The following is a 27,692-nucleotide window of genomic DNA, read 5'->3' on the forward strand; positions in this document are numbered from 1 at the left end:
TGGGGCGCGGGCCCCCTGGGCGGGGCTGGGGGCGGGGCCAGCGCCGAGCCGGGGGCGGGGCTTTGGGGGCGGGGCCTGCCTGCCGCCCTCCCGTGCCCGCCCCCCGCCAGCACCCAAGATGGCGGCGCTGCGGCAGCGTCTGCCCGTCGCCAAGGTGGCGGCGCGGTCACGTGGAGGCGCGTCCCGCCCCGCCCGGTGCATGGCGGCGCCGTGAGGCGGCGGAGCCGCGGCCCGACCCGGCCCGGCGGGATGCGGCGGCCGCCGGGCTGAGCTCCGGGCCGAGCTCCGGGCCGAGCGCCGGGCGGGCTGAGCGGGCCGAGCGCCGGGCGGGGATGCGCGCTGCGCCGAGCCGCCATGTCGCGGGTGAGCGGCCCCGGGCCGGCCGGCAGCGCCAAGGAGAAGCGCTCCTTCAGCAAGCGGCTTTTCCGCGGGCGGGCGGCGGGCGGCGGCGCGGGCTCGGCCCCGACCGCCACCCCGACCCCGGCGCCGTCCGGGCGGTCGCTCGGCGGGTTCATGAGCCGCGTGCTGAAGACCCTCTCCACGCTCTCGCACTACAGCAGCGAACCCGAGCCCCGGGGCGCGCTCGCCCCGCGCCTGCCCCCGCCTCAGGCGACGGGCGGCCTGGGCAGCTGCTTCCCGCCGGGCCCGCCGCGCAGCCCCGAGCCCCCGCCGCGTCCCGCCGGCAGCTCCGAGGCCGTGCCCGGCGTGGCGGGGCTGCGCAACCACGGCAACACCTGCTTCATGAACGCCATCCTGCAGTGCCTCAGCAACACCGAGCTGTTCGCCGAGTTCCTGGCGCTGGAGCAGTTCCGCGGCGGGCCGCCCCCCGCCGACGGGCCGCCGCCCGCGCCCGGCGAGGTCACGGAGCAGCTGGCGCAGCTGGTGCGGGCGCTCTGGACGCTCGAGTACACCCCGCAGCACAGCCGCGACTTCAAGGTGAGCGGGGCCTCGTCCCGTCGAGGCGGGAGGAGCGAGCACAAGGCCGCCGGGAGCAGCCCCCGAGGGCCCGTGCCCGCCGTGCGGGGGTGGCGGGGCTCGGCTGGCGGTGCCGTAGCTCACGGCAGGTTCGGCCGTGACACAACCTGTCTCCATCACACGGGTACCGCAGGCTGCCCCGGGCACCAGCTGTGGTGGGTAACTTGCCACTGGTCCGAGCACCCAGGCGGTGGGAAGAGCCCTCTGGGCTTGCCAGCAGCTCTGGGGTGCTGTTCCTGCTCCTGGCATCCTCCTGGAACAGCAGATCATGGCCAAGTGACAGCCTTGGGCACCCATGGCGGCACACTGGGAATGGGACAGGCGCTGTCACTGTGCTCTTTGCTCACAGTGTTTGATGCTGGCTGATGACTCTGGATGGTTTTTATGGGTGAAAATACCCATTTTACTGTTTCATTCCTTTACTGTGCTACCATTAGGGAAGTTTCAGCTAACTGTTGTTTGGGAGTTGTGAGCATGCATGGAAGGAGGCTGTTGAGAGCTGTGCCTCGTGGTCTGCTCACCAAGAACTTGTGAGTCTGGGCTAATTTGAGGAGTGTGTTTCGGGAGTACTTGCTTGGACTCACTCGTGCTTGGCCCCACAATGTTCTCCTGCTGACAGCCCCTGCCCTGCTTGGGCCTCATGCCTGCCCCAGGAGCTGCTGGAGCAGAGGGCTTGGTCCTTGTGCTGTGGCTTAAAAACATCCTGCCATGGCTTTGGATGAGATCAGGCACAACTGTTTCAGATTGTGTTTCAGATATACTCTTGCTTCTTGGAATAGGGAAAAGTATTATTCCTGGCACAGAAGACTCTCTGGCCATGTGAGAGAATTAGAGGGTGGGTGGTAGCTTCCACACTATGAACTTAGAGATACTTAGGGGAAATTTTAGGGGAATTTTTCTTGCAGAGTGACTTGCAGAGGAGATGTTCAAATGCACGAAAACATAGCGAGAACATCATTGACACAGTCCCGGGATCTCTGCCTGCAGTTCAGCTGGGGTACACAGCATGTAGAGACTGTGTCCCAGAGTTGGCTCTCCCTTGGCTTCTGCTGGAAGGTGGGATGTCCTAGGGGGTCCTCTGAGGTGGCAGGGACTTTTGGCACCCTCAGTCATTTGTGTGGATGCATGGCCAGCACCTTTTCTCTTTGCTTCTCCTGTGCCTTTTGAGGCAGCTGTCCCACAGCTCTGCCAGGGTATTCCCTGGAGAACTCTGGCTGCCTTCCAGGGAAGGTGCCTGCCTGCTCCCAAGGATGCCTGCCGCAGGGACCACGTGTGGCTCTAGTCTTTTCGGGGGCGGTTTTTATGGGGCAGTGCTTGGAAAGCCGATCACTTGGTGAGTCCGGTCTTGGCAGCACCGTGGGGCACTTGCCTTGACCTGTCGCAACTCTGAGGTGGTGTGGCAGGAGAAGAAATTGTGGATTTCTCCTGAGTAATAGCAGGAAAAAAGGTTGTGAAAGCAGGATTGTCTTCTGACAGTGGAACTGATAGAAGGGAGAGCAGCTCTCTTTCTAGGCCAGGCTCTGCTGTTCACACAGGCTGTGGGAGCAGGGCTGGGATACAAGTGACAGCAGGAGGAAGAGCATCAGGGCCAGGGATTAAATTAAGGCCATGTTCCGTGGGTGTTGGTAGTAGAACTTTGCTGTTTGCAGGCATTGCTGATGGTAAGCAAGTGATGTTCTGGTTGTGGATGGAGCTGGAGCTCATCCATCTCCTACCTGACAGGTCCTTGGAGGTTTTAAAAAGCCTCTTGCTGGAGGGACTCTGGTCCCAGTTGATCCAGTTCAGCACTGCACAGTGCCAACAGCCTGCTGAGGACTGTCGTTGTGTCAAGTGCTGTTCCCTTATAGAGGTCAATTACTTCTAATATGAAATTAATGGTTATAAAGACAGTTAAGTTGCCTGAACCTGCTATTAAATTCAGTTCTTAATTAAACTTCTTCTCAGCAGCCAATTTGCACCGTTCATTTACAAATGTAAACAAGGGGCTTAGATTGGAGAAAGGCGAAGATTGGTGTTTTCATTCTGGAACCTGCTGCTTCTCCCCAAAACAAGGAAAACATCCCCCCAGCTTGTTCTGCTTAGAGGGTGGAACATTCCTGATCTGCTTTGATGTAATTGTTTTTATGGGTATAAAGTGATTTTGCAGAGTAATTTTGGGCTTTCCCTCCAACAGTAATAGCCACCGATAGCAATATTTATTTGATAGGCAAAAGGCTCTTTATTCAGCATGCTTTCAAATCTATGAGTTGGTTTTTTTGCTATTTTTCCTCTTTTGGCACCAAATATAAGTGGGGAAAGGCACTTCCTAATTCCCAAATACTTCTCTGCAGGTGCTAAATGTATTTTAGGATAAAGGATAATACTTATTTTCTTGCTAATTCTTATATCTGTAGGCTTCTCTCTTGGAAGGGAGGAAATTATTTTCAAGGGAGTGTGTCTTAAAGTCTTTGTGGTCTTTGAAGGAATGTTTTTCAGAATGCTTTTTTACCCTTTTTACCTTTACTTGGTAGTGTTTTCTTTCTTTTTTAAATTGGTCTTCAGGAAACAACCCATGTCATGATGTTGCTGCTGAAACTGAGGAAAATGCAGTTCAAACAACTGATTTGTGATAAATGGTTCAGCTTGTAGTGGCAGGTTGAGGGGAGAGCCTGGTAGAGAGGTTGTGCACAGAGAGGAGAGGTTGGGAGTGCTGACAGAGCAGGGGGTGCAGGAGGCTGAGGTAATAGGAAAAGTTCCTAAGGACTGGACTGAGAGGTGGAAGCAGAAGAGTTTGGTTCCTGGGTTGGGAGCCTGGGGAGCCCTTCCTGGGGAACAGATTAGGAGCACCATGGCAGAGCTGGTTATTTCCTGGGTTTCTCTGCTGAGGATGACTTTCCCATTGGTCCTATGCTCCTTTGCTGTTTGCTTTAACAATCCTTCTCTTCCGATTTCTCAGGGGGTTTTGTTTTCCTGCCCAGACAAAGCTGCTGCTTTCATAACAAGGGCCAATATTGCAGCTTGTGCTTCCTCTTTCCCCTTTGTGATGGTGTGACAATGGTAACAAACATCTATTGTATAAGCAGGGCTTTGGGCTTGTTTTTTTGCAGGGAGCTGTCCGTCCTGCCTGCAAAGTTCCTGGGAGTGTCAGACAGGGAGGACAGAGCACCCTTTGTATTGGGAATAGGCCTGCAACTCTTGGAGGTGATAGCGGGGGTTTTCAGGGAGAAGGATTTTGATTTAAACCAATTTGGCTTGAAAAATTATGTTCTTATGTAAATTCTCTGTCTTCTGTGAAGTGTGGGTCTTGTGTGAATGATGAGGATCTTTCTGTTTCAAGACTTTCTCTGAGGCTCTAATGCAGTTGTACACTGAAGTGTGCAAATGTCTAACACGACCCTTTGCATGCCAGAGCTGGGATTGCATTTCTTGTCCTACAAGAAGATGGCCTTGGCTGTGACCTGCAGCATGTTCAGCAAATACAGTACATCACCATAACTCATAACTCATTTGGCTTGGATTGTCAGAATTGGATCCAGATTGAACCCTGAATGAATGAATCCCTGTTGGTAGAGCAGAGATTATTGTGCCAGGTTAAAAGTTCTGCTTCCTTATTTATTTATTTATTTTTAAACTTACGTTTGGTGTGAGATTTCCAAGTAGCTGTTTGAAACTCGTTTCAAGGTGTTTTGGGAATGCATTTGGTGCAAATATCTCACTTTGGGACAAGCGATCTGCCAGCTGTGTTGGGCAGTTAATCACTAACTCCTGAGTTATGAAGGAACTCCTGGCAGTGTTGACATGGTCAGATCTTTGCCTCCCATTGAAGGTGCTGTGAGGGCAGTTCTCAGCAGGGCTGCTGGGGCAGCCTGGGTGTCAGGAGCTGTCGGTCCTGCTCACAGAGCTGTCAGCCCCAGGCCCTTCTGCTCACCAGAGCCCTTGTGCCTTGCTAATGGGGCCAGTGATGTGTCAGATGTGATCTTCTGGATTGTATGTAATTGTCTTGCTCTCTGCCTAGCTCAGGATCAGTTATTTTATTCTGCATAGGGTCAACTGCTTATTCCTAAATATTTCCGCAGAGAGCAAACTGTCCTCCCTCTGCACAGAGGGGTGGAAGAGAGGGACATGAAAAAATAAATGTGAGACCCTTTCATCCTTCCCTCCTGGTCCTTTGGCTCTTGGTTCCTGGTGCTTCAGTTCCTGTGTTGGTCTAAAGAGGCTTTGAGTGGGTTAGGTGATATGGGATGTTGAAGTGCTTGTTGCAGTTCAGTCCAGGTGCTTCATCATACTGAGGAGGCTTGTCCTAAGGCTAAGCCTGTTTTGGGAATTGGAGTTAACAGCCTTTCCTTGAAACAAAAAGCAAGTTACAAATTTTCAACATTTTTGTGATGGTTCTTGACATCACAGAAACGTGGCTCACTGGGATCACAAAGGTCTGGCAGTCTTGCCATGTTACGCTTTTTTTTTTTTTTTAATGTTCATTATCAATAAGATGTCCATTATTCAATTTTTTGTTTGTTTTGCTTATTTTCTTGCCTATTTTTCCTTACAGTTGCTTTACTCACTTTCTACACACATACTCCTAAATCCCCTGGGAGGAGTTTCCTGCAGCAGATCTGGTTGCCTTAAGGCAGCTGTCTGACTTACCTGTGAAATCCAAATACTTTCTGGGGATTTCTGTGTTATGCTTCAAGCTTTGATCTGAGTGAGTGCAGCACAAGGCTGGGGAGCTGAGGCCGAGCTGCAGAGTCCATAGGTCGGATCTGGTTTGCTGAGGGGCTTCTGCCAGAGGGGGCAGCAGAAATGTGCTGTGGGTGTTCCTCTCTGGAGCAGAGGGTTGGGTGAGACAGAAGAAGAGACCCCAGTGTGGAACAGCTCTGCTGCTCCTCTGCCCGGTGGCCCTGGGAGCTGACAGGACCCTCTGGGAGGCTGGAAGGACAAATGTACATCATGGCCAAAATGTGTTTTCTGTCTTCTGAGCTTCCAGGTTCTTATTTCCATGCTGTTGTGCAAAATGACACATGGTGAAAGTATGAGAACTGTGTCGTGCCTGGCAGCCTATGGAAGCAGTGAGGGGGATGCATGTTCCCAGGCAGCTTAATTGGGTCTGTGTTGCTCTGTGCTTTGTACATGGCCACACTTGATTGGAGTGAACCCATTCTTCCTGCCATTTGAGCAAAGCATTGCTTAATGAACTTGTTTGCATATGGTTGTGTCTCTGAAGTGAATGTTTGTTATAAAGTGCAAGGGGAAGCTTCTCAGAGTGATAATGATGGGATCCCCCCATCTCAGTTTCTGTGTCCAGCTTGGGAGCAGGAGCAAAGCCTGGAGAGAGCAGGAGAGGTGCGGGTGTGCAGCTGGAGCACAAGCTCCTTGGGCTGCTGAGCCCAGCCTTCACATCCATCCTCTGTGCCAGCATTTACTGATAGTCCTTTACTGAACTGCTTCATGTTTATGGCATTCTCCTGCCCCTCAGTCCCTTATTCCATTGAATCCCACCGGTTGCTCTACTAGTGTAGCAGGAAAGCAAGTTCTTGGTGAAAATATGGGATTTCTGCTCTTCATAAAGGCGAATACTCCTGGCAGCCAGCACCGACTCCTGGCGGTGCCTTCTGGCAGCAAGACCTGCACTCCAGGGAAGGGCCTGGAGAGGAGTGTGCCAGCTGGGGAATGCAGCACCCACAACCCACCTCTGTGTCTGCATATGGCTGCCCTGGATAGCATCATCTGGACAAACTTCACTGTCTTCTTGTGCGTTGAAGGAAGGTGGTTAATGAGGATTAACAGGCTTCAGCCTGAAGGGTGAGAGTAGCTGCTGGCATGAGAGCTGTTAGGCAGGGGCTGGTGTGGTGATGCTTCTTGTCTGGGCTTGTTAAATGTGGTGGAGACTCCCTCTGGTGCTGCTGTGCTGCTCCCTGTAGTGCTCCTCTTGGCTTTGCTTCCTGAGGTACTCTCGTAAGGGCTGCCCTCTACATTGCACAGGGCAGGACTGTGTGGAGACATGGGCTGCCCGTGGAGCTGCCATGTCCCATGGGGTGCTGCCTGCAGAGCCTTGGTGCCTCTGGACGCCCACAGGGCGAGGGAGGAGTGTTTTGTCCTGCCCTAGTTGCTGTGACAGACCTCCTGTCATCAAAGTTCCCTTCTCCCTGCTTGGTGCCTGTGGTAAGGTCAAGTCCCCAGTGATCTCTTCTGCCTTGAATGGAGGAGCTCCCTTCCTGAGCCCTGGGGCCTGAACCGTGCTGCTGGTTAGGTACTGGTCTCCCCAGGACAGAGCATCTCCAGAGAGGGGAAAGTGCTGTGTGTGTGAGCAGAGAGAATAATTCAGGTCTTACTCAAATGCAAAACTGTGGTTGTGGGCTTAAAAAACGAGAAATAATGTGGTTGAGCATAATTCACTGTTCAACAGAACTTTCTCTTCTGTGCATGTGTGTCATTGGGTCAGGTCTCTAATGAGCTGACTTTATCTGTTCACATGCAAAATCCTTCCACAGTTGCTTCTTAGCAGGGCTACATTGGAAAATAGCAGACTGGCATTTTTCCTCTAGTTGTCTTTGTGATCTGGAACAATAATAGCAGCAAAGAAGAGGCCAGTAGTTCATCTCTGTTTCGATCTATTTATTGCATCTCTTTAGAGCAGTAGATGAATTATTATTAAACTTTTAGTGGCCTGATAAAAATGGTAATATGTCTGCTGTAAATCTGCTTTATGAGTAGGCAGGGACTTGTATGATTACAGGGTGCTTGCATTAGGGGTACATAAGTGGGATTAATAGGAAATTTTGATTTTCCCCCTTATCTCTTTGGATGGAGCCACTTCATTCAGGGTGTCTGTGTACCACTGCATGCATGTCTGGTGGAATGGAGGATCCACCCACCTCCTGCCGAGCTCACAAGGGCTGAGCTGAGGAAAGGGCTGGGGGTGTTGGGAGGCAGTCTCAGAGTCCATGCCCACTCCTGGTGCCCCACAGCTGAAACAGCTGCACCAAAATTGTTCTGGAGACATCCTTAATACCCCATGGTGCTGGACAGAAGCTGGTCAGATGTGCCAGCTCTACTTACAGGAGAACCAGATTAGGGGCAGAGGATTAATGGCTCTTGGGGGTTGGTAAACGTGGCGGTTTTCATGTGTTTTTAAAGCATTTGCTCCTTAACTCTGTATCTGAATCCAGTTACAGTTGCTGTTGCGTTACTGCAGGACCAGCAAAATGAAGTGTCTGTTGGCTTAAGTGATGAGCAAGAGAGGCATGAAAGTTTAGGGTTATGGCAAGGGCAAGAAACCTTCTGCTGGGCTGGAAGGGCAGACTTGGAAAGTAGATCTGGAGAGGTGCTGGGAGGCCAGTGCTCTGTGATAAGGTTCTTGCTCTTTTGTCTACTTTGCCTGTCACATGTTCCTGGAGCTGTTCCGGCATGGGCAATCTGGCTGCTGAGAGCCTGCAGTCCCCCATCCATAGCACAGGGCTGTGGGGACCCTCCCATGCTGTTCCGTCTGCTGCCCTCAGCCCACCAGGGTGTTTGCCTGGGGACAGGGAGTTGTGTGAGGCTGTGTTTGGTGCTGACCCATCAGGCTGAGGGGGCTGCATTTTAAGAGTTCCTGGTATCTGTCTCATTTGTTAAATTGTTTATTCGAGTCGGCACCTCTATCTCTCTCAGATTTAATCATGTCCCTCAGCACTGGCTGTTCTGACTGTGTGTCCATTGTTCCCCTCCACCCGTGCATGTCTGGGGTTGCTGCCGCAGCCCCCTGAAAGGGGGAGGGAGGGAGGAGGGCACAGCATTCCCTGGAGCAGCAGCTGCAGGGGGTTAAGCGGTAATGGACCCACTTGTAGCAGTGCTGGCAGGAAGTGTGAGTGACGCTGGGAACATGCTGCTGCTGCTGCTGGAGTGTTTGTTCAGCAGATCCTCTTGTGAGGAAGTTGCATCTGATATTTTGTAGTGCTTCCTGAATCACTTCCAACATCTTGTGATGTGTCTCCACAGGCAGCTCTTTATCCTTAGTCCACTCAGGCTGCAAGAGTGTTGAGAAAACCAGAGCAATTATCATGGAGATGCTTCTGAGCTGAGCCGTGACACAGATACAGAGCAAGGCACGTGACTGCTGTGCATCCCTGGCTTCACTGTGCTTGGGATTGGTACAGACTGGCTGCTCTCTGGGACACTGCATCACCAGGGACACACATCAGTGAAAGCCAGGGAAGCTCTGGACTGGAGTGATGTGCTGTGCCTTTGGGGAAGAGGCAGTAACAAATACTAGCCTGGATTCCTGAAGTCCTTATGTTTTGTGCAGAACCCCTCCGTGTCCCCTTTTCACTCGAAATACTGGATTTGCTTTCTCCCAGCAAAGCCACGAGCCTTTTATCATCATCTGTGTCTAGACGGGCCCTTGAAGTGCAGTGACAGTGGCTGTTGGCTGAGCTCAGTGGGGCAGAGGACACCAGATAATGTCGCTGGCTCTTGTTGATGGATGAGCAACACTGTGGGCCTGCTCCCATCACACCTGTTCGTGCCTTGGCACACAGAGACCACACACTGCTGGGGACATGGCTGGTGTCTCAGCACTTCTTTCCCTTGGCTCTCTGTGTCAGATCACTGAGAGGAAGGAATGAGCTTGGCTGTGTTGTGACTTGCAGTGCTGTTAGAGCCCTCCTCCCTCAGTGGGATAAGGGCATCATCCCCTGGTGCTGAGCTGGGCACAGTGGGTTGGGAAGGGTGTCAAAACTCAAGGGTGTTACTGTAGGAGCGTGTGTAACAGTTCTGGAGAGATGTAGTGAGTTAGCCACTAAAGACTGGACTACAATCTCTGCTTCACGTGTTAGTGATTGATTTTCAGTTTGAAACTTGACACAGTAATTTGAGGGCTAAATTTAATTTTCAATGTAGGTTTTTTTTGAACAAAGTTATTGTTTGCGAAGCAAGTCTCCACATGTATGCATTACATCCTTCCCTGCATCATTGTCTGTGTGCATTCAGCTCGCCTTTCTGCTGAAGGAGGGTAAGTGGTATCAGGCTGGTACCTGAAGGGACTGTTTTGTCAAGTGTCCACAGACTGCTTCGAATTTCTCTCCCCCACAAAAAGATTTGCAGCAGCATCCCAAGCTGAGGTTACACTGGACACCAAGCAGAGGTGCTGGGGTCACACCAGTGTCGCACAGGGTGTTGGCTGGGGACCACTGTCATGGTTCAAGCTGTGTGCACATAATTTATGTGGGAGGGTGCTGGTCCCTGCAAGGCAAGGGCAGTAAATCTGCTGTCAGAAGGGCTGCACATATGTAATGAGAGCGGATTATTTCTGTTTTCCATTATTTTGCAGCCTTGAGACAGGTGGACAGATTATAGAGCATAGAGAGTATATGTTTATCAGTCCTTTCCTGCCTCTTTCATCACCACCCCCTCCCTCGTGACCCCATTTTCAGAGGGATAACGCGAACAACCCAACCTCATTTCTCAAATCTGTTGTAAAGTCTGATTAGAGGAGTGAGGCGCATGTGCAGCCTGCTGGGCCTGGGCTCTGCAGCCTTCCCACCCATTCCTGCCCTGCAGGTACTGTCTGGCCTCTGCTTGTGTCACTGTCCCTCTTGAGAATCCCACTCCATAAATTGGAGTCCTGTGTGAACAGCTTTTCTCTCTGCAAGTGTGCCAAGGATGTAGGTGCAGCACAGCATGGGATGGCTGCTGCCCCAGCAGTGGTTGCTCTGGGATACCTTGTGTGGTTCCTTGTGTGCAGGGAAAGCTGCATCCCCCTGGCTGGGGTGGCCATAGAAGATAGTGTTTAGGATGAGCAAGTTATGCATAGTGGATTCTTGGTACCCAGTGGAAAAAAAAATTCGTGGTGGCCTGTACTACTCCTGTGCTTGACAGGGTGCTGATGGGAAGTAATTTTGCTGTATCTGCATGATGATGATCAGACTGTAGAAGCATCTGTGATTTAGATGTCCTGGTCCTGGCTGAGTCCTGGAATTGTAGACATACACCAGCATGGAAGAACTGCATCAAGGTTTTGGGAAATGTGTGACCTCACCAAAGCTGTAATGAGCAAGACAAGAGTGCATGGGCATTAGGAGACTAAATTCTTGTTGTGCTTCAGCTTGAACAAACAGAAGATTTCTTGAGGGCAGCAGTGTCAGGTGCTGTGAGGCAGGGGTAGGTGGATGGGATGGCCTGGGGGCTGCATGAGCTGTTGCTGCACTGTCTCTTCTCTCCTCAGAACATCGTGTCCAAGAACGCGATGCAGTACCGCGGGAATGCCCAGCACGATGCCCAGGAGTTCCTGCTTTGGCTCCTCGACAGAGTCCACGAGGACTTGAACAACGTGGTGAATTCTGGTGGCATGCCTCCACTCAAGGTAAGGGATATGCTGGGAGACAATGTGGGAGTCTAACTTTGCACACAGGCTTTCCTTTTCAAGTTGTTCTTCCCATTGGCTTCTCAACTTCATTAGTTCAGATGGAACAAAAGTTAAAATAGTGTTTGTTTCTGCCCTGGGAATGTAACTCAGCTGTTCCACTAATCCCTGGCAAGTGCTCCCCGAGGCAGTGGTGTTTTGAGTGGCTCTGCAGTAGCCAGCAGATGTTTGTTACCAGGGGGCTGCCCCACCTTGTCAGGTGTGAGCCTCGTGCCCTGCCCACCTCACCTTCCTGCATGGCCACCCCTTGGAGCAGAGTGTGCTTGGTAGTTAAAAATGCTTGTGGCATTTTTCCAGTGATTTTGGCTAAGGAAGGCAGAATTTGGCTGGCATTCTGAAGCCACCTGCTTGGTGCAGCCCCCACACCTGTGTGTGCCTCAAGGGTCTGTTCCTCTCTTTTAGCCGCCACTGGAGGATGATGTGCTGCTTGAGGGCCCAGCCTTTCCCATCAGTAGCACTTTTGTGCAGGAACTCTTTCAAGCCCAGTACAGGTATGGTATTGTAAATTTGATGCATGTGTGGGTGAGCCCAGTATAATTCTAAATTCACTCTAGCTCCCAGTACAGTTGGGACTGGTGTCATTGTGTTTACAGCTGTTTCTGAATTCCTGCTCAACTAAGACCTTGCTCTAGAGGAAAGAGAGAATTTCACTGCTTCAGATTTGGTATATTCTGTGTAAATCTGCAGTATGAACCACTACACCTGTTCCTGTGCATCCTGGAAGTGAGCAAAGGCTCAGGAAAGCCTAGTGCTATGGGATGACCCTGACTGTCAGAGGGAAGAGCCCATGGCAGGATCTAGAAGTGCCTGGGAATTAGGGATCTCCAGTGTGTGCAAAATGCTTGTCATCTGGCACTTGGGATTCCTGAGCTGAAGTTATCACTGTCCCTTAGGGGCTTTCCCTTGAGTTTCCCTACTTTCTGGGAAGAGAGCTTTTTAACTTCAGAGCTATTGGAAGAGAACAGCTGAATCACGAGTGTTCCTTGATGGTTTGTGTCTCTACTGCTGTCATAACTGTAATTGCTGGGCTTTCTCCCCTGTATTTGCCAACTTTTCCTTTGCAAAGGAGAAACATTAAGCCTGGTCTAAGACACAAACCCATTGTAAGGTGCAGATTGATTCTGAATGAGAATGGAGTTTTGGAGGATGAGAATGGACTCTTGTCTGCAGTTTTTTCTACATAAGAGCTGTGTGCATGCCAGTGCTGACTGTCTCTGTCCCTGTCCCATCATTTCACCACTCTTCAAAGACAAAACCCCTCCAGGGTTTCCCGCTGGATCTGCTGTTGGTGAATATGGGATTTGATGGGTTTTATATTCCCAATGAAGCGAGGTATAACTGTGCCCTGTTTTCCATGTTTGTCCCAGGTCCTCCCTGACGTGCCCTCATTGCCAGAAGCAGAGCAACACGTTTGACCCTTTCCTCTGCATCTCTCTGCCGATCCCTCTGCCGCACACTCGGTACGGGACTGTCCTGAGCGTGACCTTGGCTCTTCCCCGTGCATGTCATGTGCTTAACTTGCTGCAGCAGGAACACAATTCCAGCAAAATTTCTGATAAGTCATTGAAAAAGGTAGATAGGACTGTATGGGGATCGAATGTTTTGTTTTGCAGGTAAAATGGAAAATTGAGCCTTTTATTTGTTTTAGAAAGGCCTGTCCTTCCTATAGAATTAATTTTGGGAGAAAAAGTCTTTGCTTCACATAAGCAAAATATTTTGCTTTTCACTTTATTTATAGCATTTTAAAAGTAAGAAAGGGAAAAGGATGAAGCATATTGTTTTTTTAGAAGAGCCTCACTGATCACTTCAATTTCAAAAATTGAAGTTAAAATCTTTCCTACAAAATCTTCTGCTTTTTTGAAAGACAGCTGATGCAGAAAAAGAAAAAAGCTTCAAGGGAGGAAAAAAATCCAGGCAAAATGTTCAAAGTGAAGATAGAGATGCACAGCAAAACTACCTGTGGTATAAATAAACTCCTTCACCTGGTGTTTGCATCCAGAAAACTTGTGTAGGTTCCAGAAGCAATGGAACAGAGTAATGATAGGGCAGATTAAACATTGCTCTGTCATATGTGCTCTGGAAATCTCTGCTTCACCACTGAGTGAAGGCTGAGTGGGCCCAGGGAAGGTGTCCCCGCCCTCTCCTCTCCCCAGTAGTGCTGCTGGCTGCTGTTGGAGGCAGGATTGAGGCCTGAGAGGCAGCCTGTTCCCAGTAGCAGTTCTTCAAGTACTTCAAGGTGCTGTCTTATACTGACTGTCCCAAGCTTCCTTTCAGGATCCCTGTTGGAAAACTGAGTGCCTTCTCAAAGACAGTTTTGGTTTTAACTTTGTGAGCCTTTTTTGAGATGTCCTGCTTGCAGAAGCAAGTAACACTAGGCCATGTAGTAAGAAAAGAGTCTGTAAATCAAGCACCCTTGTCTGCAGCTGAGCACAGCTCCAGTGTGAGGTGGATTTGGAGAGTCAGGAGGGCTCTGGATGTGCCCAGGCTGGGCTGGGGCTGCTCCAGGCAGTGCCCAGAGGTGCTGTGCCCAGCCCAGCAGTGCTCCATGCTCTCCACAGGCCGCTGTATGTCACGGTGGTGTACCAGGGGAAGTGCTCACACTGCATGCGCATCGGGGTGGCCGTGCCCATCTCCGGAACGGTGGCCAGGTTGCGGGAGGCTGTGTCCTCGGAAACCAAGATACCCCTGGAGCAGGTAATGGGCTGGGCTGCTCACTGTGTGCCTTCTCTGCAGTGGGAGGGAAAGAGGAGGCTTTTGTCCCTTATTGGATATGTAAGAATTGAAATTTGCTGCCCGTGATTGAACAGGGAAGTGAGGTAGTGGTGGAAATCTGGATCGTGTTTTTCCCTGTGCATTGGCTATTTGAATCCCTGGGATGTTGGAATAGCCCTCTGTGGAATGTGCAGACCTGACCCCATGGTGATCTGTGCATGCTGGCAGTGAGGCAACCACTGGGCACCTATAGCGAGTTCCTCTGTAGGAAGAGCTTCAGGAAAGCTGTTGAATCCCACCAAAACCTTTCCATATGTTGCTTTTACACCAGCTCCTCATTTATGGCTGTCCTTTGCCCTGTTCCTAGCTCCTGGTTGATGGCAGGATGTCTTGAGGAGTGCCATCCCTTAGCAGGAAAATCCCAGCTGAGAGGCAGGGCACTGAGCTGAAGTGGTGGGTGGTTTGATGGGTTCTGGTTTGCTCCTGCTGCCTGCAGATCGTGCTGACAGAGATGTACTATGATGGATTCCATCGCTCCTTCTGCGACACCGATGACTTGGACACCATCCACGAGAGTGACTGCATTTTTGCCTTTGAGACCCCAGAGATCTTCAGGCCTGAGGGCATCCTCAGTCAGAGAGGTGAGTCAATAACTCTGCTTAATGCCCACCTCAGGTGACTAGCGAGGGAGGTTTGTGTGGGAAAAGAACGAGTCCCACAAGCTGTTGATGTTCTGGTGTATTGATTTCAGCTCTGACTTTGTCTAGGCTCATTCCAGAAGATTTAATAGTGTTGTCAGCTGGGAGGTTATCAAGCAGTGTTGTACACTTTTTTCTGCCTCTTCTTGGGGCAGATGCTACAGGCCAGGCTGGCTTAATGTGAAATCTCTTGTCAGGCTTAATTTAAAGACCTGCTAGGGAGCAGATGAAGCCGCTGAAATTGTGTTATTTAAAATCAGATTGCTAGTGATGAATAGACAGTCTTGGGAATGAACAAACACTTTCTCTTTCCAAGCTCAAACTCCTCAGCCTCTGCATGTCCCCTCAGTGAAGGGGAATCATGGTGTCCTGGGCAGATGGAGTGTAATCCAAGGCAAATTTTATTATTGAAAATAGCAAGTTGGGTTCCTGGCACTTTAGTTTTTCTTGCGGGCAGTAAAAGCTGAAGAGTGCTTGTACAACCTGCTGTGAAAAATCAGGTGGGGAGCACTTGCATATAATGTCTTTCTCTAAAGAAACAGTCACTGTGAAAGGTAGTTGCTCTTTGAAGCCTTTGTACAAGTGATGAAAATGCTCCTGATTCCATATTGACCTGCTGCTCTGTAGCCCAAGGAGGGCTTCTTGAGGGGGGCACCAGGGCACTAAAGGCAAATGACATAATGAAATGTTTCCTTTCTTCTAATTTTTCAGGAATACATGTGAACAATAACCTGAATAACTTGAAATGTGGCACTGAGCACTCACGAACAATAGCTTACTCTCAAGGAACGGTGAAGTCTGGAAAACTGGAACAGTCCTGTCCTAAACTAGCAGCAAATGATAAGATTGTGTTGCTGGTGTGTAACAGAGCGTGCACTGGACAGCAGAGCAAAAGGTGACTGGCAGCAGCATGGTTGGCGTTACTCTTCTGGCTGCTTCCTAAACTGACCTGGATTTTACCCTCCTGTAGTACAGGCTCCAGGTGAAGGAGCAGCAGCTTGCATCCCTAACTCACATCAGGTGCTAAAGAACATGTTGATCAAAAAGCATTAATGGGTGCAGCAAAATATTTCTAATTTTGGTGAACTTCAGATACTGCATTACTGTATAGGACCAAATGCAACCCAGTTGGGAGGTTACACCACCTTTGGTTTGAGAGCAGCATGTTTGACCAGACCCAGTTATGGGTGGGAATTTTAAATTGGAGTGAAAATGAGGGGAGGGAGAGAAGTGAGAAACAACCATGGCAAAGGCATTTGTATCAACTGGAGCCTGAGAACTGCCTCAGCCTCTTAAGCTTCACAAAACTCCACATGGAATTCTCCCAGGTAGTTTGGGGTTCTGATTGCTGAACAGGATAATCTTTTCATTGTTCCTCAAATGCTTCTTCTTCCCATAGGTTTGGCTTGCCCTTTGTGTTGCACTTGGAAAAAACAATTGCTTGGGATATTCTGCAGAAGGAAATACTGGAGAAGATGCAGTATTTCCTGCGGCCTGCAGCCTGCTTGCAGGTGAGACAAATGTCCTCTCTGGTCACCAGAGAGGAGCTGTAGGATGCACAGGTTCCATTGCTGTACCTCAGCCCTCTGTCAGCTCACTGGCACAGGCATATTTGAGACCTTGTACATTTGCATTGTCATGTCAAACGTGTTCTAGGGTGAAGTCTTTGTCAGCCAGTGCTGAGAGCAGGTTGTGTGTGAGCAGGTTGGGTTGGAGCCACTGAGGTGGTCCCTGTTCTCTCTGTTGCAGGTTTGCCCATTCAGCTTGCGAGTGGTCAGTGTTGTGGGCATAACATACTTGCTACCTCAGGAGGAGCGACCCCTCTGCCACCCAACAGTGGAAAGGTGAGCTGGCCCTCGGGTGCTGGGTGCTTCCCAGGGGTGGAGAGAGATGTGTTAGCCGGGAGCTCAGTGTTAACCATGCAGAAATGAACAGGAATGGACTGTAGAGGCCTGAGGAAGCAGGGAAATGAGGGAGCATCCTCAGGAAGCTGTGTGAGAATACCTCAGTTGTGTGTCATGCCATCTGGAGTCTGTCCTCTCTGGAAATGGGGAACAGAATGAAAATACTACTCCCACTATTTTTAATTTTTTTCTTGTGCCTGTTATTCTTTGAAATGCTAGTAAATGCCTGTTCTATAACAGGTATATGTTGCCTTACAGAACTCACATATTCGGGTGAAGGCATTTACCAGCCTTGCCAAGTGTTTTGCTGTGTGAATTCCTTTTACTCCTTTGCAAACTTGCTCTGTGGGAGTGGAGGAAGGATGAAGGGCTCGTGGAGAGAAATTACATGCGTGTAGAAGATAATGTAGACTTTGGATTGAAGGATGGTCTGACTTCCGTCTGCTCCTCTCTGCAGGGCATTGAAGTCATGCGGACAGGGGGGAACTGCTCATGTGAAATTAGTGGTAGAATGGGACAAAGAAACTAAAGATTAGTAAGTATGAAGTAAAAAACCTTAAACTGTGTTCACCTCACAATTGCTGCTTGGAGCTTGCTTGTGTAAACTGTGCATCCTTCAGCAAACATGAGACCACTCAAACTCCACCTGTGCCCAGCCTCTGTCTGCAGGGACAGCCTGGGGGGCAAGGGGATGTGCTGGTAAATGTGGTGTCTCCCTGATGCAGCTTGTTTGTGAATACAGAAGAGGAATATATTCCAGACTCTGAAAGTGTCCGCCAGCAGAGAGAGCTTCATCATCAACCTCAGATCTGCACTTTATCTCAGTGTTTCCAACTGTACACCAAAGAGGAACAGGTAGGTACAGACTGTGTACTCTGGCTTGTTTAACATGCTGCAGGAACTCCCTCACTCCAGAGCAGCTCTTTTCTTCAAATGTTGATTTCTTGTGACAGGGGAATAGATTTGTGTTTGTAAGGTGCAAAAAGGTCCTCTGCACAGCAGCACTGGCTGAATTCTGCCTTGCAACAGGAAGTGCCTCCTGAATGAGGCACACATGTCTCTGCTTGTCACTCTGAAAAGCATCACTGGGAACCCTGCATTTCCAGTGAGCGTGTAAATGGCTGAGGGGTTAGTGTCTGCACTGAGCTTGAGGCAGCAGAGGAACAGTGGTGTGATGCAAACTGCCTTGGAATTTGAAAACCAGTACCCATTCCTGCCTATTTCTTGTAGCTTGCTCCAGATGATGCATGGCGATGCCCACACTGTAAGCAGCTGCAGCAGGGTAGCATCACACTGAGCCTCTGGACCTTACCTGATGTTCTCATCATACATCTCAAAAGGTTTAGACAGGTAAGGGTGCCTGTAGTGTTGCTGGAGGACTGCTGAGTGATGTGAGTAGACTTCCCTCTTTAGAAGCAGCCATTCTGCCCTATGTGTTCCTCACCTGTGGTTTTCCCAGGTATGGGGGCCTTGGCCTCTGCAGCTCATGCTCTTCTCTCTACACAGGAAGGAGATCGAAGGATGAAACTTCAGAACATGGTTAAATTTCCCTTGAGTGGCTTGGACATGACTCCTCATGTTGTGAAACGTAGTCAGAGCAGCTGGAGCCTGCCATCACACTGGTCACCATGGAGGAAACCTTATGGCCTTGGCAGAGATCCTGAGGACTACATCTATGACCTGTATGCTGTCTGCAACCACCATGGCACCATGCAAGGGGGGCACTATACAGGTAAGTGTCCTGCTATGCTGTCTATGGTGGAGCCTTTCACAAAGAAACTGGCTATATTTCTGTATGGGGTCAGAAATGGAATCACAGATGGGAGCAGGGTCACAAGTTACAGAAGGTGAAGTGAATGGAGCCACCCCAAATGATGTTCTATTCTGAGCAGTAATGTTGGACAAAGAAAGTCCTGAAATGTAAGCTGTTTGTTGTGTTCTGGCAGCCTCAGGCTTCCATCTTGCTGGTCAGACTGGAGGATGATGCAAGAATAATGATGTTCCCTCGCATTGTCCTCCAAGTCCATCATAGCAGATAAGGTTATGTTAAATATCATACAGCAAACCTGAGAATAATAGGAGTAAAGGAGTCTTACAGTAATGTATTATTTCTTAGCATATTGCAAGAACTCTGTTGATGGTCAGTGGTACTGCTTCGATGACAGTGAAGTTCAGCAACTCTCTGAAAGTGAAGTCTGCAAGCAGACCGCTTATATCCTGTTCTACCAGCGACGCACAGCCATCCCCTCGTGGTCTGCCAACAGCTCGGTGGCAGGTAAGCCCTGCTGGCACTGTCCAGGGGGGGCTCTAAATTGTCTTTCATGGATAGTTTGTCCTTCTGGAGAATTTACTACCCAGCCCTGCTTAAACCCCCACTCTTGTGTCCCAGAACTCAGCAAGGCTGGTCTGAGTCTGTGTGCCAGAGGCCACGGGGACTTTCCACCTCTTCTGCTAAGGCAGTTTTGGCAGGGAGGCTGTGGAGGTGGGGGAAGCCCCTGTGCCCCCACAGGTGACTGCTTAGAGCTGCCCTTGTGCAGGACATCAAATCATGACTTGCTTCTCCCTGTGGCAGCATTCCCAAGGAGGCACCAGTAGTGCATGTGTTGATGGAATCCAGGGTGAGCTGTGGGCAGGTGCAGGCTTGGTGACCTGCCCCCAGAAAACGATTTTTGTGACGTTGGGGTGGCAGCTGAAAAGCCCCCACTGCCTACATGCTGGCATTCACAGCACACTGGCACAAGTGCAGTTCTGTCTTCTTGTTCTGACCATGAATTCTCCATAAGAGTAAAGCCCCATTCCCTTGGTAGTGTCTGGGTGCTGGGGCCATGAGGGCCAGCTCCGGGCTCAGGTGTAAAGAGCAGAGCAGAGCAGTGCAGTAGCACTGGACTCTGGGCTCAAGTGTAGGGAGCAGAGCAGTGCAGTAGTGCCCAGCTCCAGGCTCAGGTGTAGAGAACAGAGCAGTGCAGTAGTGCCCAGGCCCCTGGGCTGCCGGGGATCTGTGTACAGCTGCTGCTGATGTGTGCATGCTGGTCCCTGCAGGCTCCACCAGCTCGTCGCTGTGCGAGCACTGGGTCAGCCGGCTCCCGGGCAGCAAGCAGCCCAGCATCGCCTCCGCCGCCTCCTCGCGCCGCACCTCCCTCGCCTCGCTCTCCGAGTCCGTGGAGCTCACTGGGGAACGCAGTGAAGATGATGGTGCGTATCATTGTTGGGGGAAAACTGGGCTGCTTGTCTCTCTGCTGCGAGATCCTCACTAAAACAACTGCAAAATCTGTGGTTGCAAGGGATGGTTACTCCAGCAGCTGAGAGGGGCAAGAGCTGGCTCGGTAGGAGCACAGGTGGGCTTCTGTCTCATGAAAGGTTGGAGGAACCTTAAGGAGCCTTTCAAAGAAAGCAAATGCCCTCAACTAAACCTCTCAGTCAGGAACTTCTTGCGTGCACTTGTGTTCTCTCTGAGTCTCACTGCATCACCTTTGCAGGGTGGCAGACAGTGCTGACAGATTTAGCATAGGCATTAATTGCCTGCTGCTGTGCTGCTGGATAGTCCCAGGAAGAGAGGGAGATGGAAATTCACTCATGTATGCAAGTTACTGTTCATTTCTTGGCTTTGCCTGGTTCCTCCATACATTGCCTTGCAACTTCTGAGAATGTGGAGCTTCATGGGTCAGTCAGAGCTGGAAGCTGGTGTGGAGATATCCCTGCTGCCATGCTGTGAGAGCTGTCAGGTCTGGGTATGGAAGTCACACTTCTAAAATACTTACATTTTTCATTTCTAAATACAATTACATCACTTGATCTAGAGGGAGGAATCCTACTTTGCCTTTCACAGAATGCTCTGGGAAATACTCTTTAATACAGAATCATAATCCTAGCTGTTGATTTGGCCAGTTTGAAGGACTTTTGAGGTGTAAATGTTTTTTGATCTTCTGCTGCTCAGGGATGAGAGAGGAATCTGAGTTATCAGTTAGAGGCTTCAGAGAGTTACTCCTGGGTGACCCCTAGAAAAAACAGTTGCTGGATTCCTTATTCAGCTTTTGTTGCAAGAAGCTGTGCCTGCAGCCTGCATGGAGAGACACATAGTGTGGTGTGGGTGGGCTGCTTGACTTTCGTGGGGAAATGGGTGGGGTAAACTAGCTGCAGCCTTGGCTTTCCCATTGAGACTGTTACTTGCTTTCTCTGCAGGAGGATTTTCAACTCGACCATTCGTAAGGAGTGTCCAACGTCAGAGCTTGTCATCCAGATCCTCTGTCACCAGCCCACTGGCAGTGAGTGAAAATGGTGTCAGGCCCTCGTGGTCACTCTCTGCAAAACTGCAGTTCCGCTCCAACTCCCCATCACGCTTCTCTGGAGATTCTCCAGTACATACCTCTGCTTCCACTCTGGAGAAGATTGGGGAAGCTGCTGATGATAAAGTCTCCACCTCGTGCTTTGGCAGCCTGAGGAATCTCTCCAGCAGCTACTTGGAGCCCTGTGACAGCAGTCGGCGAGAACACAGGACAGCTCGCAGAGCCCCTTTGGCTGTCATGGAAGGGGCGTTCAGGGAAGAGTCCGTTGTAAGGACATCTAGCTCAGACCTTTCAGATGGGTATGGTAAAAGCTCTGTGCAGCCAGACAGGAATCACCCTGCTCTGGACCCTTTTGATAACAACAATCAAATTGCCTTTGTTGACCAGAGTGATTCTGTGGACAGCTCCCCAGTGAAAGAGGTGAAAGCCCCAGCTGGGATGGGGCTGGCTGCAGAGAAGGCACATGACACCCCTAAAAAGGGTCACAGCTCCAAAGGAGCTTCTGAGCCAGATAAAAGTTTGAGGAAGGGAAGGACAGTCTTAGCTACCCAAGAGACCAAAGTCTCTCACTCTTCTCCTCCACTGAAGAGTTCTCAGAAAGCTTCCCGGTCTAGAAGTAAGACAGACTCTTCTAGGGTCAGTGGGCGACACGGGTCTCCTGCTCCCACTCAGGCTAGGAAGGACCACAGCATGAAGCCCCTGGAGGCATCTGTCCCATCAGCTCAACAGAAGCAGAAGTCAGGTTCTTCTCCATCCTCCACAGCTGCCAAGAAAACCCCATCGGGCTCATTGACTAAGGGCTCTTCCTCTGGGAAGAGCCGGACTTCCGACCGCAGCCTCAGCAGGGAGGGCTCCAAGATCAGTCTGGGGTCGGACAAAACGAGCGTTACCAGCAGCTCCAGGACGAGCTCCCCACGGATCAGCCACTCCAGGAGTGACAGCAGGGCAGTGGACAGCAGGCACGTGCGCAGCTCCTCCATGGCCAACCTGCGGTCCCCAAACGTCGGGGCACGTTCTGGTTTGAAGAGGGACAGCAAGTCCGAAGAGAAGGGTTTGTCTTTCTTTAAATCAGCCTTAAGGCAGAAGGAGACACGGAGGTCGGCAGACCTGGGGAAGACGACAATGCTTTCAAAAAAGACAGGGAGTGTCAGTTCCAAGTCAGGCAGTAAAAATGTGCTGGAGGACAAACCAGAGAAAGGTGGTGTCCCGCCAGCCTCTCAAACCAATGCCAACATTACTACAAAAGAAAAACTTGTCTCAAAAGATGCCACATCTAACAAACATTCTCTGCTATCCAGTCGCAAGTCCAAGTCTTCCCAGCTAGATCCCGGAGTCCAGTCTCCTCCTTCCAGTGGCAAGCAGTCTGCTGACAAGCCACTGAAAAAATTACCTTCCAGCATGCAGGTGTCTGTACGGCCTTCTCTGGAACCTCAGTGAAATGCTGCAATCCAGGTGTCTTTTCTTCTGCTGAGAAGCTAATTTATTCTGAGCTCTTGTTTTTTTGTTCATGTGCCTAATGTATGTTTTGAGGAGAAGTTAACTGCGAGTTGTTAAAGCGCCTTTGATTCTGCCATCAAACCAAATAGCCACAGGCAGCCAGCACTGGTGCAAGTAGCCTAGCTGGAGTCATTGTTGAACATGAATGCAGCTGTCCCATAGCACTTGTACAGGAGTCTCTGTCGAAAGTGCAACAACTTTCTTCAGATGAGGGTTGGGACCTGAACCCCAGTTGCACTGACACTAGTGTGCTTTGTAGAGCTGTGAACTGATATTCCTTTGGTCTTGTTCTGAGTGGGCTGTGTCCACTGGTGTATGGCCTTGTTCTGAGCTGTGGAGGATGCGAAGGAAACTGGAGAGACTGTCGCTTCTTTCTGCTCTCAACTCTCTCTCCCTGCTCCCCTCCATTTTCAAGCTTTCTAAAGGGCAATATTTCAACACTAATGTTGTTTCTCAGGTATATACTCAGCCAGTATAGGAGGGACTAGCATTAGTGACGGACAGAAAGGTACCTGTGTGTCTCTGTGCGCGTCTGTGTGATAGATTTAATTTTTGCATTCCAACACCAGGAAGTTTGAAATGTAACCTGCAGTTTTTTTGTTGCTGTGTCTTTGAAGAGTTTTGCTTTGTCCATACCTTAGGCAACCTCTACCCTGTCCTGTTTAACTACTTTCTTCTGAAATGCTGTGCTAAACAACAGAAGAAATCCCTGGGCAGCAGCTGCTGGCCAGCTCGTCCTGTGGAAGCAGTGCCATGGGAGAGTTGTGTCTACACACCTGGATGGCTGTGATGCTGTCAGGATGCCCCTGTTCAAACTCCTGGGAAGCATTTCCTAATGTGCTCAGACCCTTATCATAGTGGTGTAATTAAGCCTCCATTATCTCTAGGGGTGATGTTTAGATCAAGTGTTGTCCTGCCCTCTCTGAGCATGCTTTGACAGGCCCCTGTGTGTGGGTTGGAGGGGCTGTACCCAAACCCCCAGAGCAGTTTTCCTGTTCTCCAGAGCGCTGTGTTCTTCCCTCTGGCATGCTCGTCCCCTCTCCGTGGGTCTGGCTGCCACATGTCCCTCAGTGGAAGGTTCCCCTTCTTGTTTGGATGACAGCCTCCATCAGGGTCAAAACACTACATCTACTGATGTCTTTGTTTACATGCCCTTCTTACAGGGGAGATTCCTCAAGTTCTGTAAGGTTCCTCTTAAGGTGGATTTCTTAAGTCCTTTTCCATATATGTGGTATAATCTTTTTTTTTTTTTTTTAATTCCATGAGTTTTTATTGACGTGCTGCATATCCTTTATGTCCACAGCCTGTCATGGAGGTTGTGACAAACTGGGCAATGTGCTGGGCACTCTCTCTGCTGAGCGAGGTCTGTGCCTGTCCAGTTCATGCCCGAGTTTCTCTGGGCATAGCTTGGGGCAGGGACGTGTATGCTCTGTTCCTTCAGCGTAACAAACTGGGCTGTGCCACCTCTCTTGCTGAGGTGCTGCTCGTCCTGCAGGCAGCCTTGTCCCCAGGTTTACTGGGCACCTTGCTGCTCTGTGATCAGTTTTCTGCTCACCACACAGCTGCAGCAAGCTTGGGAGGGAAGGGTTGGGGGTAGCTGGCATGGGGGGCTGAGCTGGGATGAGACCCACATTGAGCTGGGGTCAGTGTGTGGGGATGAGCCCACCTGTGATGTAACCCTTGCAGTGTCCTGGTGATGTCCTGCTGCATCCCCTTCACGTGCCCCAGCAGTGCCCACAGCCTGCACATGTAATGCCCTGGCTGTTCCAACCCGAACATAACTGTCCCCTCAATGCATTCCTTCACCCAGGCATTGTTTCAGTCTCATTTATTGCAGCAACAAGAAGCAAAGATTGCATTGCTTGCTTCTGAAATGTATGACTTGGATTATTCTTGGATTATTTTCTGTTATATCCAGCAGAGCAGATAAGACTTGCTTCACATTGCAGTACTTCAATTACTCCCTGAAATGTTGATGTTGAAGTATTTGTTTAAGGTTTTATCTGTATTAAGGTCTTACACTGTGTTGGCTCTTCTCTTGTAACAACTCTTCTAGCAAGAATGTAATTCCGGTGGCTTATGCTGACTCGGTTTGGGATCTTTTAATAGACAGAACTACTTTCTGTGCATTTTGCCATGGACATTTGTGAAAGGTTATTTTTATCAAATGACTTTTATTTTTTTCCATGTCATCACTCACTGAAGGAGTTTAAACTGGAAGCTGGTGTGTGGGTTTTGAGGTGGTTTTGCTCCTGTGCTGCATGCCTGACTGAAGGGAATTTGAAGCCATGTCCAAACCCATGTTGTAGCTGAACACCAGTTCAATGATTGTATCTGGAGCAAGACAGTGGTCCTTGGAGCTCTCGTTTGGGTAAAAGGGAGATGGAGGTTCTGGTATTCCAGCAGCTGATAAAAGTAGTTGAACCTCTGCAATCCTGTGAGATACCAGTCTCACTCTTTCTGCACATTCTCCATAATTCCTGATGCTAATTGCTGCCAGCTCCAGCACTATCTGCTCTCTTTATGCTGCCAAACTGGATTTCTCTGTCCCTCTGGAACAGCAGCTCTGGTGCACAGGCTGCTAGCTGTGCAGAGTGTGAGTAGGCAGGAGGGGCTGCACTGACAGTATCCTCGGCTCTGAGTGGGTGGGATGCTGCTCCTCTGGTGGATTTTCTGCTCAGGAGGGCTTGGCTTGGGGTGTCCTCAGGCAGAGTGGTTTGACTTGGTGCACCAGAGTTCATGTGGGACATGAGACACTCACCAGGCAAAAGGTCAGTGTATGTGTGCAGTCTGGGGAGTGCAGCCCCTGCTCCTTGTCTGTGTCTCCACTCTGCATCAGGGCCCTGGGGAACAGCCACTTGTGTCACTGCTCTGCCTGTTGGTGTCACACATCTTCAGTAGTAAATGAGCTTCCTTGCACAGGAGAGGGTTGAAGGGTGTGGGTCTGAGAAGCACTGTTCACTGGGAGTGTTATTCAAAGCCTTGTTGCTGTTACAGTCATGACTCCATCAATGAAGTAGGATAAATGTTTCTGATATGGAATGTAGGTTATTTACAGGCCCTACTTAAAGGGATTTGGGGAAAAAATTATCAGTCTTCTCTCCTTGCTTTAAAGCAGATTTATCTCTTCTCCTTTTCATGGGTAGGAACTCCTGTCCGTAGTATTGTGTTGTCCAGCTGCCAGGATGTGGCATGGTACCAGGGAACACTCGAGCGAGGGATCTGCCAAGTCCTAGATGCCAACACCAGCGTGGTTTTGCATATTGATCCTTCAAGCAGCAATGGCTTGAGGCTATTCTGGAGCAGCATGTACATGGTCATGTCTTAAAGTTCCTGTTGGCCATCAGAAGCACTCATGGCTGTAGGAGAGGTGGGCTCTGCCATCTCCCAGAGGCCGTGCTGCCCAGGGACCTCCACCTCCCCTGGGATGTGGCATGTAGGGTCTGGAAGTCTCATGGGCTTCTGAGTGCCAGGTCTGTCCTGCCCAGCCTATCTGGGGATGGCGGGGTCTGGGCCCTTCCTGTCAAGGTCTTGGAAGCAAAGGTATGCCTCACGGTGATGGGAAATGCCTGGGAAGGGGAAGCCCAGCAGTGCTCACAAACAGGTGGGCTCCAAGGCAAAGCAAGTGTTCAGGCAGTGTGTTTCCAGTTGGCTTTGGGTTGGAGTCACCTGGAGTGTGACTTGTTTCACCCCACGTCCCTAGTCTGCCACTTGCTCCTGCTCCTGGAATTGGCCCTCTGGGCGCAGGAGAGCAGCGCCTTCATTCCAGTGCTCAATTCCTACAGGAGTCACCTAGAGACTTTTTTTTACCCTTTTTGGGCTGTGTCTTTTGGATAGTGTTTAGTAGTAGTCAAGTTATAAGCACATTTTCAATGACGTGTATTGAAGAGGCACCTTTTATTTGTATTAATCACATTTGATAGACAATTTGGTGCCTGCAGTTCTCTGTAACTTGTGTCTCACTTTGGGTGTGTAAATTGTTAACCCTTTCAGACTTATCGACTATGGATTAATAAAAACAAGATGCTTAGGATAGAAAGCTAGCAGCTTAATTGCACTTCTCCCACTGCAAGTGCCCTCATCTGCCGTCGCTGCAGGGGTTTTGCTTTCTGAAGCTGAAACTTGAGCATGACCAACCATTTTCCTCCGTGTGAGGCAGCTTGCATGGCCGTGCTGTCCCCAATGCATGTCCCTACTAACTATGCAAGCCTCTAGCCCAGCCGAGGCGTGCTCGGTGTTAAAGCTGCTCTGGAGCACCGCTTGGAGTCTGTGCTGCTGCCTCCTGGGGCAGCTGCTGCTGGCACACAGGAGCATGTCCCTGGGTTCCTGCTTCCTTTGCACATCTTTGACTCTTTTCTTTGCAGGATTCTGCGTTACTGACAAGGCTGGAGCGTAATGTAAGGTTAGAGGGATTGGCGCAGGGAAATGAGAACAAACTGATTTCTATTTTGTGTTGTTTTTCCTTTTGTTAGCAGGGCAACCTGCTCAGGGTTGTTGCTTGCCATTGCATGTAATGTGAGGGGGCTGTGAGGAGGGGCAGGCAGGCCCCCAGGGCCGTACAGGCACACAGAGCTGCTGTGAGGGAAGCAGTTCCCAGCTGCCCTCCTGATGCCCACACTGGTCTTGGGGTTTTTCCTGCCTCTCTGGGGGAGCTGCTGGGCTGCCTCTCTGTGCTCCAGGACCCTGTGGTGCTGGGGTTTGAGCTGTGTCCTGTTGGACAGCAGGTCCCTTGGGGCAGCCGGTGAGGGCTGGCCTGGGCTTTGTGCAGGTCCCAAAACTCCTCCTGGTTCTTGGCCCCGCAGCTTTGGTGCCCTCCCCTTGGTCAGCTAGCATGGAGAGGGTTTGGAAACAACATTCCAAATAATTTTACCGTTGGGTGTTGTTTTTTTAAAATTTTAGTTTGGTTTGGGTTTTTTTTTTTTTTTTTTTTTTTTTTTAATCTTTGTCATTTGCCTACTAATCCAAAAGAATTTGGCAGTATCTAATGATACCTGTGGAGGGAACTGAAATTTAGTTTTAATCTGTGGTGAGATGAAAGTCCTGCGTGGTTTTCTCAACAAAAGCATCGTAAAGCAGTTACTATTAAAAGCTTTATTTTGTAGAAGAAAAGCACCTGAAGACTCGTACAATGTCTGTGTTAGATCTAAAGGCTTAGGGACTCTATATTTTTAAAGGTGATAGCACTCAATTTATCTGCAAATAGTGTTTTTTTAAAAGACACAGATTAAAACTAAGTGTAACCACCAGT

General features: G+C 50.1%; 1 protein-coding gene across 1 annotated transcript; it reads left to right on the forward strand.

The window, feature by feature from the left end:
- Positions 1-354: 354 nt before the first annotated feature.
- Positions 355-27,424, forward strand: USP31 (ubiquitin specific peptidase 31; the record flags this gene model as incomplete). The annotated part of the gene is made up of 16 exons (XM_083872914.1): positions 355-936; positions 11,153-11,290; positions 11,753-11,841; positions 12,718-12,810; positions 13,909-14,044; positions 14,559-14,703; positions 15,472-15,655; positions 16,160-16,271; positions 16,510-16,604; positions 17,122-17,199; positions 17,390-17,519; positions 17,895-18,014; positions 18,171-18,396; positions 18,781-18,939; positions 19,704-19,856; positions 20,844-27,424. 16 exons carry the CDS (start codon positions 355-357, stop codon positions 22,382-22,384), a joined length of 3,981 nt encoding a protein of 1,326 aa, XP_083729040.1. The 3' UTR covers positions 22,385-27,424.
- Between the last annotated feature and the right edge of the window lie 268 nt (positions 27,425-27,692).

This window comes from Zosterops lateralis (genome assembly GCF_965231275.1).
Source record: "Zosterops lateralis genome assembly, chromosome: 15".
NCBI classification, from domain to species: domain Eukaryota; kingdom Metazoa; phylum Chordata; class Aves; order Passeriformes; family Zosteropidae; genus Zosterops; species Zosterops lateralis.